At 44.5% G+C, this 12,653-nt stretch overlaps 2 protein-coding genes across 3 annotated transcripts; both read right to left on the bottom strand.

The window, feature by feature from the left end:
* Positions 1-1,851: 1,851 nt before the first annotated feature.
* On the bottom strand, positions 1,852-9,199 carry LOC124677166. Of its 2 annotated transcripts, XM_047213168.1 has the most exons (5): positions 8,766-9,199; positions 7,956-8,112; positions 5,118-6,881; positions 2,447-2,528; positions 1,852-2,239 (listed from the first exon to the last, which is right to left on the bottom strand). In XM_047213168.1, the coding sequence occupies exons 3-5, from the start codon at positions 5,235-5,237 to the stop codon at positions 2,049-2,051; spliced, it is 393 nt and encodes a 130-aa protein (XP_047069124.1). In that variant the 5' UTR covers positions 5,238-6,881; positions 7,956-8,112; positions 8,766-9,199; the 3' UTR covers positions 1,852-2,048. The 2 variants fall into 2 exon arrangements, with proteins under 2 accessions (XP_047069124.1, XP_047069123.1); XM_047213167.1 differs by lacking the exons at positions 7,956-8,112; positions 8,766-9,199 and having other exon boundaries at positions 1,852-2,242; positions 5,118-7,045.
* A 108-nt stretch (positions 9,200-9,307) lies between these two features.
* On the bottom strand, positions 9,308-11,680 carry LOC124677165. The gene has a single exon (XM_047213166.1). The coding sequence runs from the start codon at positions 11,678-11,680 to the stop codon at positions 9,395-9,397; it is 2,286 nt and encodes a 761-aa protein (XP_047069122.1). The 3' UTR covers positions 9,308-9,394.
* Positions 11,681-12,653: the final 973 nt, after the last annotated feature.

Raw genomic sequence — 12,653 nt, 5'->3', positions numbered from 1 at the left:
CAGATGATGCAGCAGATGCAGCAGCAGCAGATGAGCTGGATGATGAGCCAAGCCGCTCTATCTTCTCCACCGGGGAGTCTTCCTACTCCTCATTTCTCCTTGTCGTGGGTAAGTGGTTAACTCCATATCTCCACCAAATGTCCTTTCTCGTGTCTTATTGACTAATCATGACATCAGATGCAGGGGCCTTCGTAGATGATGCCGAACATGCCGCTCATCCAGGCACTGCCCACTCAGAGCCCGGTGACACCTTTCACCGTCAACAACAAGAATATCATCCGGAACTGATCCCCGGTGAGTTCTCCTACACTTGTGCCCAACACGCTTCTAGGTTGTAGAATGCCATGACACATGTAAATTTAGCCATTCCATACCACCATGTTCAATTCCATGTCAATATGCAAATGATAATACTTGTTAAAATGTAGCCATAGAGCCATGCTTTTTCAATTCCATGTCAATATGCAAATGCTAATACTTGCTCAATTCCATGTCAATATGTAAATGTAGCCATGCATGCTAAATGCATCTCATGTTTTTTTCCTTTTCACCTTGTAGGAGAAGGACAAAGTAATGAAGATGGTGCCATAGGAAGCAATGGAGGAGGACAAGGTTGATGCCATATGGATTCTATGAACTTGTCGTCATGCTTTTCCTTGTCGTTGTTGGATTATGCACTTGTCGTTGTTGGATTCTATGGACTCTATGCACTTGTTGGACTATGCACTTGTCATCGATGTAATGGACTTGTATGGACTCTATATGCACTTGTATGGTCTCTATGCACTTGTATGGACTATATGCACTTGTTATATGTTGTTGAAGTGCTACATATATGTTGTTATGGATATATATCATATATATTGAATTGTGTGTTGGGAATAATGAAAAACAGTAAAAACTGAAAATTACATGTGCCTTTGCCGTGTGTATGCACACGACAAAGAACATTTGGTCACTGCGCAACTGTGCTCCTGGCACGCAGGAGGGTGTGCCTGGAGGAGGCTTTGCCGTGCGTGTTGGAGTGTGGGCGCATGGCAAAGGCATCTCCACGGCACAGGGCAGGCGCACGGTGAAGCCGCAGCGCACGGCAAAGATGTTGGCGCACGGCAACGTTGGCTTGCACGGCAAAGAATTTTGGCGCGCGGCAACACTCACATGCACGGTAAAGTCGTGGGCGCACGGCAGCGACTGGGACGCACGGCAAAGGCTTTGTCGTGCAGCATTGGCCAGGCGCACGACAAAGATTGATTTGTCGTCGAAGACATTGCCGTGCGGCGTCGCACGTCAAAGCCTTTGCCGTGTATATAAAGCCCTTTGCGTGAAAATCCTTGCACGACAAAGTCTTGCTTTCCCCTAGTACAATGGTCAATGCGATATTGGTAGTAGTTTCTCATGTGACAATTTTGCGAAAAAGAAAATTAATATAGAGAGACAGAAAAAATGAATTTTAATATAGTGTGTCTTATAAAGGCGGAATATTCAGTGGGAGGCGACGTTCCCGTCGACGGCGAGGCGTCTGTGGTGACTTCATCAATTTCAAGATCCAATCCGCCAGCTCAGTCTTCTGGAGATGCTCATAGGGTAGGGTGTGCGTGTGTACGTTTTTAGGGATGAGTGTATGCACCTGTATGTCGTTTGCGTTTGTACCGTGTTTCTCAAAAAAGAAAATATAGATAGGATCATTTGGCTGGTATAGTACCCTACGTCTACGTGGATCCCGTTCTCCAAGCGTGCAAGGAGTGGGGCTATATACCGAATAGAAAGTGTTTTGGATGAGACCTGTCAGGTAAGCAGACAACGACATCTAATAACTTACTAGTTCTAATGGTCTCGTTTGGTACTTGCAAATAAGCCCGAAGATAACAGTGTTTCCTTGCAAATATTGGGATTATATAGGACATGCGTACATGCCTGGAAAATGATATACACATCGCTACTACCAGCATACATTATTTCCCAGCAAAAAAACTATATAAAAATACAAAGAAAGAAGAAAAGGAAGAATTAACAAATAATTAAGCAACTAGGAACGGTATGTACTCTAGCTATGAACCGTAGCATCCCAAAAACCAGGACAGTGTCCTGGCGCTTATATTAGGAGACGCCGGCGGCATCTTCTCCCAGCTGCTGCCAACTCCACTGATCTTGTTCTTCTTCCTCTTTTTCTTGGTGTGCAGCACCGTTCCCCTCACCGTCACCTCCTTCTTCCCGAAATCCACCATGTAATCCAGCAACCCTGCTGGATTAATCAAAACAAACCGAAACTCATCAGCGCAATATTGCAGCTACACATATATGCACTAACTGTTCAGCGATTAAAATGTTTCACAGACTGCCAAACATGGCACCAGTCTCCTCCGTTTCGTGCCGGCACAGCGATGTATGTAGGATTTTCATGAGAATTTTGGAGGAAGCAGCATATAGACGTCGATTAGATCCTTACCGTTCATCTTGGTTACCACCTTGGTGACCCGCTGTCGGCAGTGCGAACAACCCATGTTGGCGCTCATCACCACCACCTGCACCTGCATTATCCCCAACTCCATTAACTTCACTCCCATCAATATCCACACAGCTAAGCTAAATTTAACACCATTAATTCAAAATTTGTATTGCTTCTACGTTAGTACTAGTATAGACTATGGAGCAAAGGGGCCAGCAACCAGCTATGCTTACTGCAGAACTAAACTAAGCTAAGCCAGTGATGGATGCACTAACTGAATTCAATACTCAGTTAGGCTCGACTTAATTAGTAGGCACGGACGATGATTAACTGTGAATGGTTAGGCTTGACTTAACTATTATAGCTACTGATGATGATTAGTAGTTGTGAATGGTTAACCACTTGAGTGGTATAGCAACCTGCTGGCCTACTCTAGTTAAAGCATCATTAGAGGTACTAATTGGCATCCATGCGTCTCACCTAACCAATTCTATCTTGCCACTTGAGAAATTCATTCTTGTCACATGAGTGCAGTATTCGTACTACTAGCTACCAGGAGCAATTGTTTGTTTGTATGGCATGACGTGGATAAGTTAATTTAAGCTGCTGCTTGTACTACCGTAGTATGTGTTTTATAGACATCACGTGCGGTGCTTGTGATATGATATTATGTTACCCATATCAGTGAGGACACCGTTATACATGCATACTCGAGGGCAAATGCATGTGGCCGAGTGGTGCCTCTCGTACCTTACTGTCGGGTGCCGGTGAACATGCCCTCCATCGTTAATTAAGATGACACACTAACATCTTAACGGTCTACACACTACATGACTACATGTATACTCCTTGTGTGTCCTTGTATATATCAGGGTAAATTGGATGTCCCTATCCCCATGTGTCAGTGGTAATTAAACGAGCACATCGCCATCCAACCTAAGAGCTCTTAACAATCTTCTACTATCACAGATAGTGATTGTATTGTTTTATTCTCTAGTCTCTACTGTAATCGAAGGACTCCGTCAATGTCAAGCATGTGTTATGTACTGTTTGCTTCTTCTGGACGTACAGCGGCCACATACATGTGCAGAGATCTTCGGTCAAAACTGTACAACCTGGCTAAGCCAGCTGACGGTGAAATGTTTTTGTTTGGCTGAATCAAATCTTCCAGATCGACATAGTTAGTTTGCATCGTTAATTCATGAAAACCGTGCACATCAGCGCAACACATGCATATAGTAACGTGTTCAAATATTCTTAGCATGGTGGGATAGGAATGAAGGAATCACATCATAATTTTTTTTCTTTTGAAACAGGACAGCATGATGTTCTACTTGCACTAGTTAAATCGCATAAATGAACTCACATGTAAATGTATTGTACCTACAGGTCAAATAAGGCACTCTGTATACCATGTGCTGCTGTATTTGACCAGGGAAATACAGGGTAGGAATAGATCTACAGAAGATATTATAATGACCGACGAGGGGATGTTGAGATAGAGCTGGGAATTCAGTTAGCTGCTGTCGTGTTGACCAGTTGTACTTTGTATTTATGGAATCCATTTGTTGACCATTCACACAAAGAAAAAACTGAATCTATATGCCGAGGGAGGCTGCTTCAGCGACCTGACCGTAGCTTCCCGGTTAACGGCTGGACGCACGTGATGTCAGGTGCGCACGGTCAAGAGCCAGCCAATGCACGAACAAAAATCCAGTCTTTATCTCCCCTTGGAACCTAATGGCAGCAACCAGCAAGCACACATGGCATCGGGCACCGATTATTCATGGTGGTTTCACTTTCACCTCCACAAACTCCAAGAGCAACAAGGAGGTCTCAATCTGAATTCAGAAGCACAACCGACACCGCAATTGCAGTGCTAGTCGTCTACCGCTGCTGCTGCCATCCTACTACAGTTGCTTGTTACATGTGTGATTGTGTGGCGACGTGGCTGTCAGATTCTTACTGCTACTGCTCCATGCAGATGCAGATTGGCTGTTCTATTGTCTACTTGTGCTTTAGGGAAGATGGAGAATGAGATCATTCTGATCTCAGCACTTTTATTCTGCTGAAAGTATAAAAAATAGGATGATGGATTTTGTGGTAGTGGAATTGTGCGGCAGATCGATTGATTTGATGGCTTTTCGACCTGCCTTTATCCTAAAAGTTTCAAGGCAAAAAAAGGTAACTGAAAATGGAGGGGACCGTGAGCATCCAAGGAGAAAACTACTGGTCACTCACTCACACTGTCACACATTTCAATGGGCAGGGAACACACAATATGGGAAGACTGAATGCCGCATAGAAGTACAACAGAATAGTGGCTGCCATTGAAGGCCTACTAGTGCCTTGAGAAATGGGAAGAGAATCCAAGAGACTCTAATGTCATATTGTCATGTGCATACCGTTCACGGCGACACCGCTTGCTCAGGGAGAGAAGAGCAACGGAATCATCAGAATGAAGAAGCAGGCAATTTAGGAGGAAACTAATAGTGATCCGCGCACAGTTGACATCTTCCTCACCAACGAATGGTGAAAAACAAAACCTCAAGAAAACATGACCAGACCATGGAAATGATCAGAGCTGGGCAGAGCCGTTAGAGATTTCATACCGGGATCAAGTAAGCTTGAGAGAGAGAGAGAGCGAGGGGGAGAGAGAGAGAGATCATACTGAAGGTAGGGAGAGGTCCTCGGCGAGCCTCAAAGCTTGGTGCTTGACTGCTGTGCCGCCGCCCATGGTGGCGTCTGATCCACCTGTGCTCGCTGTGTCATCTTCTTCCCCGTGCTTCATTCTGGCTCTTCGTCCCCCTCTGGTTGGAGCTCCCTCTCCTCTCTTCAACGAGACTTTTCTCGCAAGGCTTTGTCTTGACGAGAGTACAAAAGCCTCCTCTTCTTTATATAGTATATACTAATCCTGGCAAGAGACAGAGGAAGAGTAACAACGGCTTACAGAGATCACTCACAAGGTAGAATACTAGAATATATTAATCCTACCCGAACAAAGTTAGGTGAAGAATGGATGGTGAACCCCATCAGTCACAGAGGTGACGAGATCAAATACTCATCAGATGGGAAATCATTTGCAATGACAGTCCATTGGATGACTGGGTTATAATGTAAGCTGGGACGGAGATCTCCAGTTGCAAGTGGCCCACTTTTGTATTGGATTCCAAGCACTTCCCATTCTTGTCAACTACAACAAACCGGCATAGAAGAGAGGTTACTTGCACTGCTCTGCAACTCAAAGGTTCAAGAGCAGGACCAGTAAAATGGTCGTAACGGAAGGTGATATGTAACAGTACAACAAATACAGATATGCATAGCAGAGAGGTTACTTGCACTGCTACGCGACTCAAAGGTCTAAGGCAGGGCCAGTAAAATGGACTCGATGAAAGGTGAACTGTGACAGTACAACAATATATTATGCAGTGGAAGGTTCTTTATATTTGTATTAGGATACTGTACGCTTCTAATCAAGACAAGCCACTACGTATATTGTACAACCATACACGGCAGAGGAACTCACCTGTTGGCGCCTTGCAGCGTGAAGATTAAAAAATGCAATCAGCAGAGTTGGTATTGCAAAGAGGGTCGGTCAAAAGAAACAAAAATGTTTCGGTAAAATAGAAGGAAGAACCAAAGTGCTCTTTAGGTATACTATCCCTAGGTATCTTCAGTGTCATTTAGTACGGAATGATTATACTGTCACATCCTTAAACTTCCAAGAAAAAAAGGTTCTTAATAAGAAATATCAAACTACCACGATCTTATAATGAGTAGGCAAAGAGGAACTATCATTCTCCCAAACCCCCGGACTACATCAAGAAAAGCATCAATCGCGTACATTCAATGCCCCACCTGCAAAGAAAGTGCAGTTTTGCTTGAATCAATCAATGTTTGTGATCTCTAGCTCTTAATTAGGTTGTTGTGGTAATGGCACAATAGAACTTTGAAAAACAAATCTCAATGATGCAGCTTCGAATTCAAACAGACAGCTCATTCTTAACACCTTATAGCATTCAGAGTGTTGACATACACAGAAACACCCATGAAGACTGAAGGATTCTTGAAAAGAAACAGGACTACTTAATAGCTTTGAAAACTGTGAGACAGAAAGTTAAAATGGTATGAAACAAATCAAAGCCGAAGTGAACAGAGGGAGTTCAAAATGTAGAGTACGCCGTGCAAGGAACAAATTGCAATTCTCACATTGTTCAGCTCAACTACTTCTATTCCTCCCTGAGTACGCTAGTGACCAAGATTGCACTTTCAAGTTCGACATCAGCTAGGACAATAATTTCCACTTTGAGCCTTACCACACACAACATGTACCTTTCAAGGGTGACATGTTTTCACTATATCGACATGTGGATGACAGATGAAGCGATTCACCTGTAAACTTGGTTGTTAGTATGACAGAATGCTTCACGCCACTCTGCATCATGAATTTACATCTCTGTCATTCTTTAGTGCTTCTTAAGTAAGTTGGAAGCTTTCAGAGTTGCATGTACGATACAAACACTCAAGCAACAGCTGTATTTGTATACAGCACATGAAAATAAATAGAGACATTATGCACTCATCTATCTCTGTCATTCTTAAATGCGTTCCCTAAGCAAGTTGCACTTCGCACTTGCACATACAAATACTAATTGTATGAAGCACAAGAAAAACACATAAATCATGACGATACAACCAGTTTCGTAGAATCAGCTGGTGAGGACTAACTGGTCAATTAATTTTTAAACTAACAAGTTAGACTTCAGAGGATGTATTTAGACGTATATTGGAAATAGTTGCGTAAGTCAAGTGACAACAACAATGAACGCCATAAAGTCCTGTTGATAAAAGGACATTTAGATCACCATAGTATCTAAGTTAAGCTGCCTACATTACACAAAAGGACCACAAAATACAATGCTCATTCTAGCCTATCATTTCCTTTGAATGGACCAAAATACAAGGGTGTAACTGAGAAATAGAAAAACAAAACCAGCAGCCTGGAATTGGATAAAATCCAGAGTGCAAGGTTTATTCATTCAATTAGAATCCAATGGTTGCACTGGAAGGGTAAATATCTATGTAATTGCATAAGCATAGGCAGATATCGCTTAAAGTAAAGACAACATCAAGTACCAAATAAGGCTTACAAGTAATGCTAATGACAGCAACAAGAAAGCAATATTTAGCCCATCCACAAGATCAGTTGTACTTGATTAATATTGTTACAATAATCAAACAAAGAAAATCTTAATTGCTCATGTTCAAGCTTGCTTAAAAATTAGGTAAAGGATGGCAGTACAAGACATAAATCACTTGTTTATAGTTTTGCATATCCTACTGTAATCATAATAGAAGCATTAGTGGAGATATTCTGGACATCCTCGTGCTTAGAGAACATTACCAGGCCTCTTTATTTGTTGGTAATTGTAACTTTGCTTTCTTATGCACCAATGCAACATCAGCAGATCTCACACAAATCAACATCAGTTTCCATCCTTTCATTTACCTTTATGTTCCATCTCAGGGAAAAATATTTAGCAGCGTAACCAATGGGATTCCACACCGACAAAATTCTCGACAAGCAACCAGAAGAACAACAGTGTCAGAGAGAACATATCCCGAAGAACGGCAGGGCCAGAGAGAAGATATCCCCAACTGGGAACCTGGTCGTAGCATCTAGTAAGAATCAGTAGTAGTGGAAATGGAAAACGGACAGTTCATGGCATGACAATGGTAAAAAATTACAGAAGCTCCAGCTAAAGAACGTGGTGGAATCAGTTAAACTGCTACAGTACGACTGGCATAGTGGCATCTCAATTGTTGCCATCATAGTAGTTGAAATGTCTAGTTCAAAGAATGTATGAGTTGCATTTTTTTTGTTAATTGGAAAAAAAAACTTTGTTCCATGTTTTAGTATCGGTCTTTGTCAGCAGTTGGTAAAATAGAGGGTAGAAGATATAACAAAATGATGGTACAACGAAGGAAAAGTTGAACAAAGACTCCCTTATAACAGATAAACAATCAATATGAGAGCATAAATAAACAGATGAAACTGATCAATTCAAAATGAACCAAAAGAAAAAGATTAATTCATTACAATTAGGTAAACTTCAGCTTTCGAACTGTCAATATGTAATGCTCAGTGCCATATTAAAATCATAGTAGAACTATTGACAACAAATCACCAATATTCTGGACGCCATCATGCACAGAGAACATTAACAGGCCCTTTATTTGTTGGTGACTTAACTTTTCTTTGTTAAGCAGACATCAGCAGATCTCACACATAAACATCATTTTCCATCCATTCATTTACCTTACATTACACTGAAGTTCAAACCAAATAGAAGTATAACTGACAGGATTCCCCATCCACGGAAGTATAAACAAGAAGCATCCACAAGAACAGCAGGGACAGAGCGAAGATAACCCCAGCTGGAAACCTGTTAGTAGCATCTAATAGCAAACAGTAATAGTGAAAACTGCAACAGACAGTTGATGGCATAGCAAGGGAAAACTAATGCTTTCAGTGTAATACAGAAGCTGGGTAGCTTACAAGTTAGAAACATAAAAAGAACCCAAATCTGGTTCAAGATATTTGGTAGCAATAGCTACACTAAGACAACACTACAATTGTTGCTACGGAGTAGTCAAAGTTTCAGTTTATCAAAGAATGTATGGTGTTGCATATTTCTATTTATCCTAAGAAATCTTACTTCCAAGTTAAATGTTGTCCTGGTCCGCTATTGATAAAATACAGGTCAGAAGAAATAACCATTGCGAAAGGATGGTACAAGGAAAAGGTGTCAACTCCCTTAACAGATAAAGCAGTCAAGACAATAGGCAAGAGCATAGACAGAGGCAATAGATCTATTCAAAATGAGCCAAAAGGAAAGGGTTGATTCATTACAACTGGGTAAGCTTCAGCTGCTATGTTTCGAACTGTCAATGTATGGTTCTAAGAGGTAGGGCACTTGGTTCCAGGTGCCATGACCCTTGTGGTATATCACGCTCTTTGATTTCAATGACAACAAAAGCAGGAACACGATGGGAAAAGCTGAGCATTTCAGACCTTGAAATCCACCTCGTCAAATGGAAATCCTCCAGTAATACTCTCTGGAAGAATGATAGGCAGCCTTTTACCCGAGTCAAGCTGCATGCATTGACTCCATTTTCATCAGTATAATCAGAGAGTATCTCAACCATGCGAGGTTCACAATTGTCAATGTCAGTGCTATCTAAGGTTATCTCCCAATTTTTGTACATTGCCCATATCTCCCCTTTCTTTGGGAAGATACGGTAGAAAGACCTCCTTGAACTCCAGTCACACTGTACAAGATGAGAGAATTCTGACATGTCCTTGTAACTAGTTTCAGTACCAGCTCGAAATACCCCGCAAGCAACGGGCAGACCATCTTCGACCCATCGTATTTCTTCATTAAGCATAGGATGTGGTTCCAGCTTCAACACAAAAACTGCAGTCTGTGAGACCACGCGGATTATTCTCACATAAGACCTAGGCATCCGGTCCCGGGCATCATACACAGCCCAGATCTGCCCTTCTACAAAATCCTCAGCTGATAACTTGTTATTGTAGTTCATCATTCCTTGCTGTTGGGGAATACCTGAACCCATACTGCTTGTTGAAGGATAGGAGAATTGCGCGACAGAAGCTTCATAAAAGCCATTCGTATCATTATGCAAGCCTGAAAGTGGGGACAAAGGAGCCAGTGTATTTACATGCTGCAGGTTTTCTGGTACAGCAGAATGTTCAAGCTCCAATGCTGTCCCAACCTCATGAGTGAATCTGAATGAAGGGATCCTGTGCGAAAACATGAGCAGATTTTCACTGCTGAATTGTAATAATTGCTCCCTCCCGCTCCTGTACCTCTGGAAGACGCTTCTACATCCATCTACCCTTACCAAGGGCGCAACTGTACAACCTGAGTCTGTTGAATAACTGGTAAGTATTTCTACAACAGAAAATGCACTCTTCTTACGCATCTCAGGGTCACTGCACCACCCAATGTCCCAGTCACTGTAAATGGCCCATACTTCTCCATTCCGTGGATATACTTCAAGCTGTTGGTTCAGATAATCACCAGATATTTCGTGGGAAAACATGCTCGGACACGACAGTGATATTTGCCGTTCCTCCACAACAAAGGTTCCGCAAACGAATGGCAAGCCTGCAGTTAACCACTTGTTCTCTTCATGAGATTGCGGGCATGGTTTGAACCATGAGACATATAACTGCATCTTGTCAGTCAAGATTTTATTTATCAATGCATATCTGCGAGGAAGCTTCTCCCAGTCATACGCTGCCCAAATCTGGCCGCTGGTAAAATGCTCTATCGACCTATCATCCTCAAAGTTATGATAGTCGTAGTGCTGATCAAAGCAGTGGTGGTCATCTTGTTGTTCGGCATCTGAGGGGTCAGCAAAGCAGTCGTCCAAATCTACCTGCGACGGGGACTCACAGTACACATCCTTTTCGCAAACACTCTTTTGCTTCTCGTCGCCATGGTTTTCTTCAGGCAACTGCAACTCATCCTCATCACCTAGAAAGAAAGAGTCGGTGCTCTTGGTCTTGGAAGAACTAGCTATGTCTGAACCATTTCCCACCTCTGCACACGGTCTTTCGGCGGGTTGAACATACTTCATGTAAAAAGAGTTCAATCTATCCACTTCAGGATTTGCGCTGCTAGGAGCTGGCTCATCGACGCCACTAAAAAGTGCAGCGCCTTCGGCATGCATCCGCAGGTCGAAATGCGCGTTACTCGACGCACCAATCACCAACCCCTTGGCAGAACCACCCACTGATGATGTGTTGGCGTTCGCCGAATCGAACCTGGCCCTCTTCTCCGGATCGGACAGCACCTGGTAGGCGTCACTGACGAGGCCGAGCGCCAGGCCGGCGCCAGGCAGGCTGTCCCTGGCGGGCTCCAGCTGGTCCAGGAGGGTCCTGTACCGCGCCTCGATCCTGGCGGCGTCGTCCCCGGGCAGGGCCTGCAGGACCCTGTACCAGTCGACCGCCCCGCGGCCCGCGAGCGGCGACGGCGGCCGGTTGGCGGCGCAGAGGACCTCGAGCGCCGCGAGCATCTCGACGGCGCCGTCGAGCCTGGGGTTGGTCTGCAGCGTCTGCAGCAGCAGCGTCCTCGCGCCGGTGTAATCCCCGCCCCGCATCCTCGCCTCGATCGCCTCCCGCTCCGCCTCGCCGTCCTCCTCCATCGTACGCTGCGCCCAAAAAAAAAAAAGAGATCCTCCTCAGAAATCCGCCCGGGACGGAGAATTCCCATTTCGCGATCGAAATCAGGCCCGTCGTGTCCCACATTCAGACTCGAATGGCGGAATTCGCTCGCATGTGGGCAGGGATGCGCCATGAACGGGAAGCCAAACTGGACAGAGAACGCGGAGCGGAACCGGGGATCTTACCGCACGGCGGCACCGGATGCTGCTCCGGCGGCGGGTCGATTCGACTCCGAGGGGGTCGATAAACCCTAGGACGGAGACTAGAGATTTGGCGGTTTGAACACTCCGCGGCGCTGCTCTCGCTGGAGATCTCCACTCCGGTGTGGCGACTGCGGCGTCAGTCAGTTGTGTCGCTCGCTCAGCGACGAGACGACGACGACGACTCCGCTTCCCTTATGGGCCTCGCCCGGAGGAGATATGGGCTTGTCACGTGTAAGGAATGTGTGTATCCAGCACGGGCCCAATAGGAGTAGCAAAAATGGCCCAGCGAGGGCTGTGGCCTGAATGCGGGGCCCATGTCATGGCACGTGGGGCCGAGGTGGCGCCCACGGGCCAGTGGCAGGACACGAGGGCCGAAAAGAGGAGCGGGAAAAGGCTCTCAAAGTACGGGCCTGGGGGTATAATTACCACCCCACCAAAGCATCCGTACTCGCTTTTTACCCCACAAAGAAGATAGATAATGATGATGATTTTCCCGCAAACCCCTATGAGCAAAAGCAGCGGAATTCACCACCCCTAGGAAGTTCGTCCCATCTGTAGACCTCTAGTGTAGTATACTACTGTAGCTGATTTTGTACCGTCGCTAATTAATAGTTAGGTCATCGGGATTTCACCTATTTCGGTCATCAAAATTGACCGCCTATGTTCGTAACACGGTAATCGGCTGAGAAGGCCCACTGGCCCTTTGCATCTCGGGTGTCTTCAGCGGTTCGACCTATTTTTTTTAGGACTG

This window comes from Lolium rigidum, chromosome 7 (genome assembly GCF_022539505.1).
Source record: "Lolium rigidum isolate FL_2022 chromosome 7, APGP_CSIRO_Lrig_0.1, whole genome shotgun sequence".
Lineage (NCBI taxonomy): Eukaryota > Viridiplantae > Streptophyta > Magnoliopsida > Poales > Poaceae > Lolium > Lolium rigidum.
The sequence above is the reverse complement of the archived record's forward strand: the minus strand, read 5'-3'. Positions and strand labels throughout refer to the sequence as shown.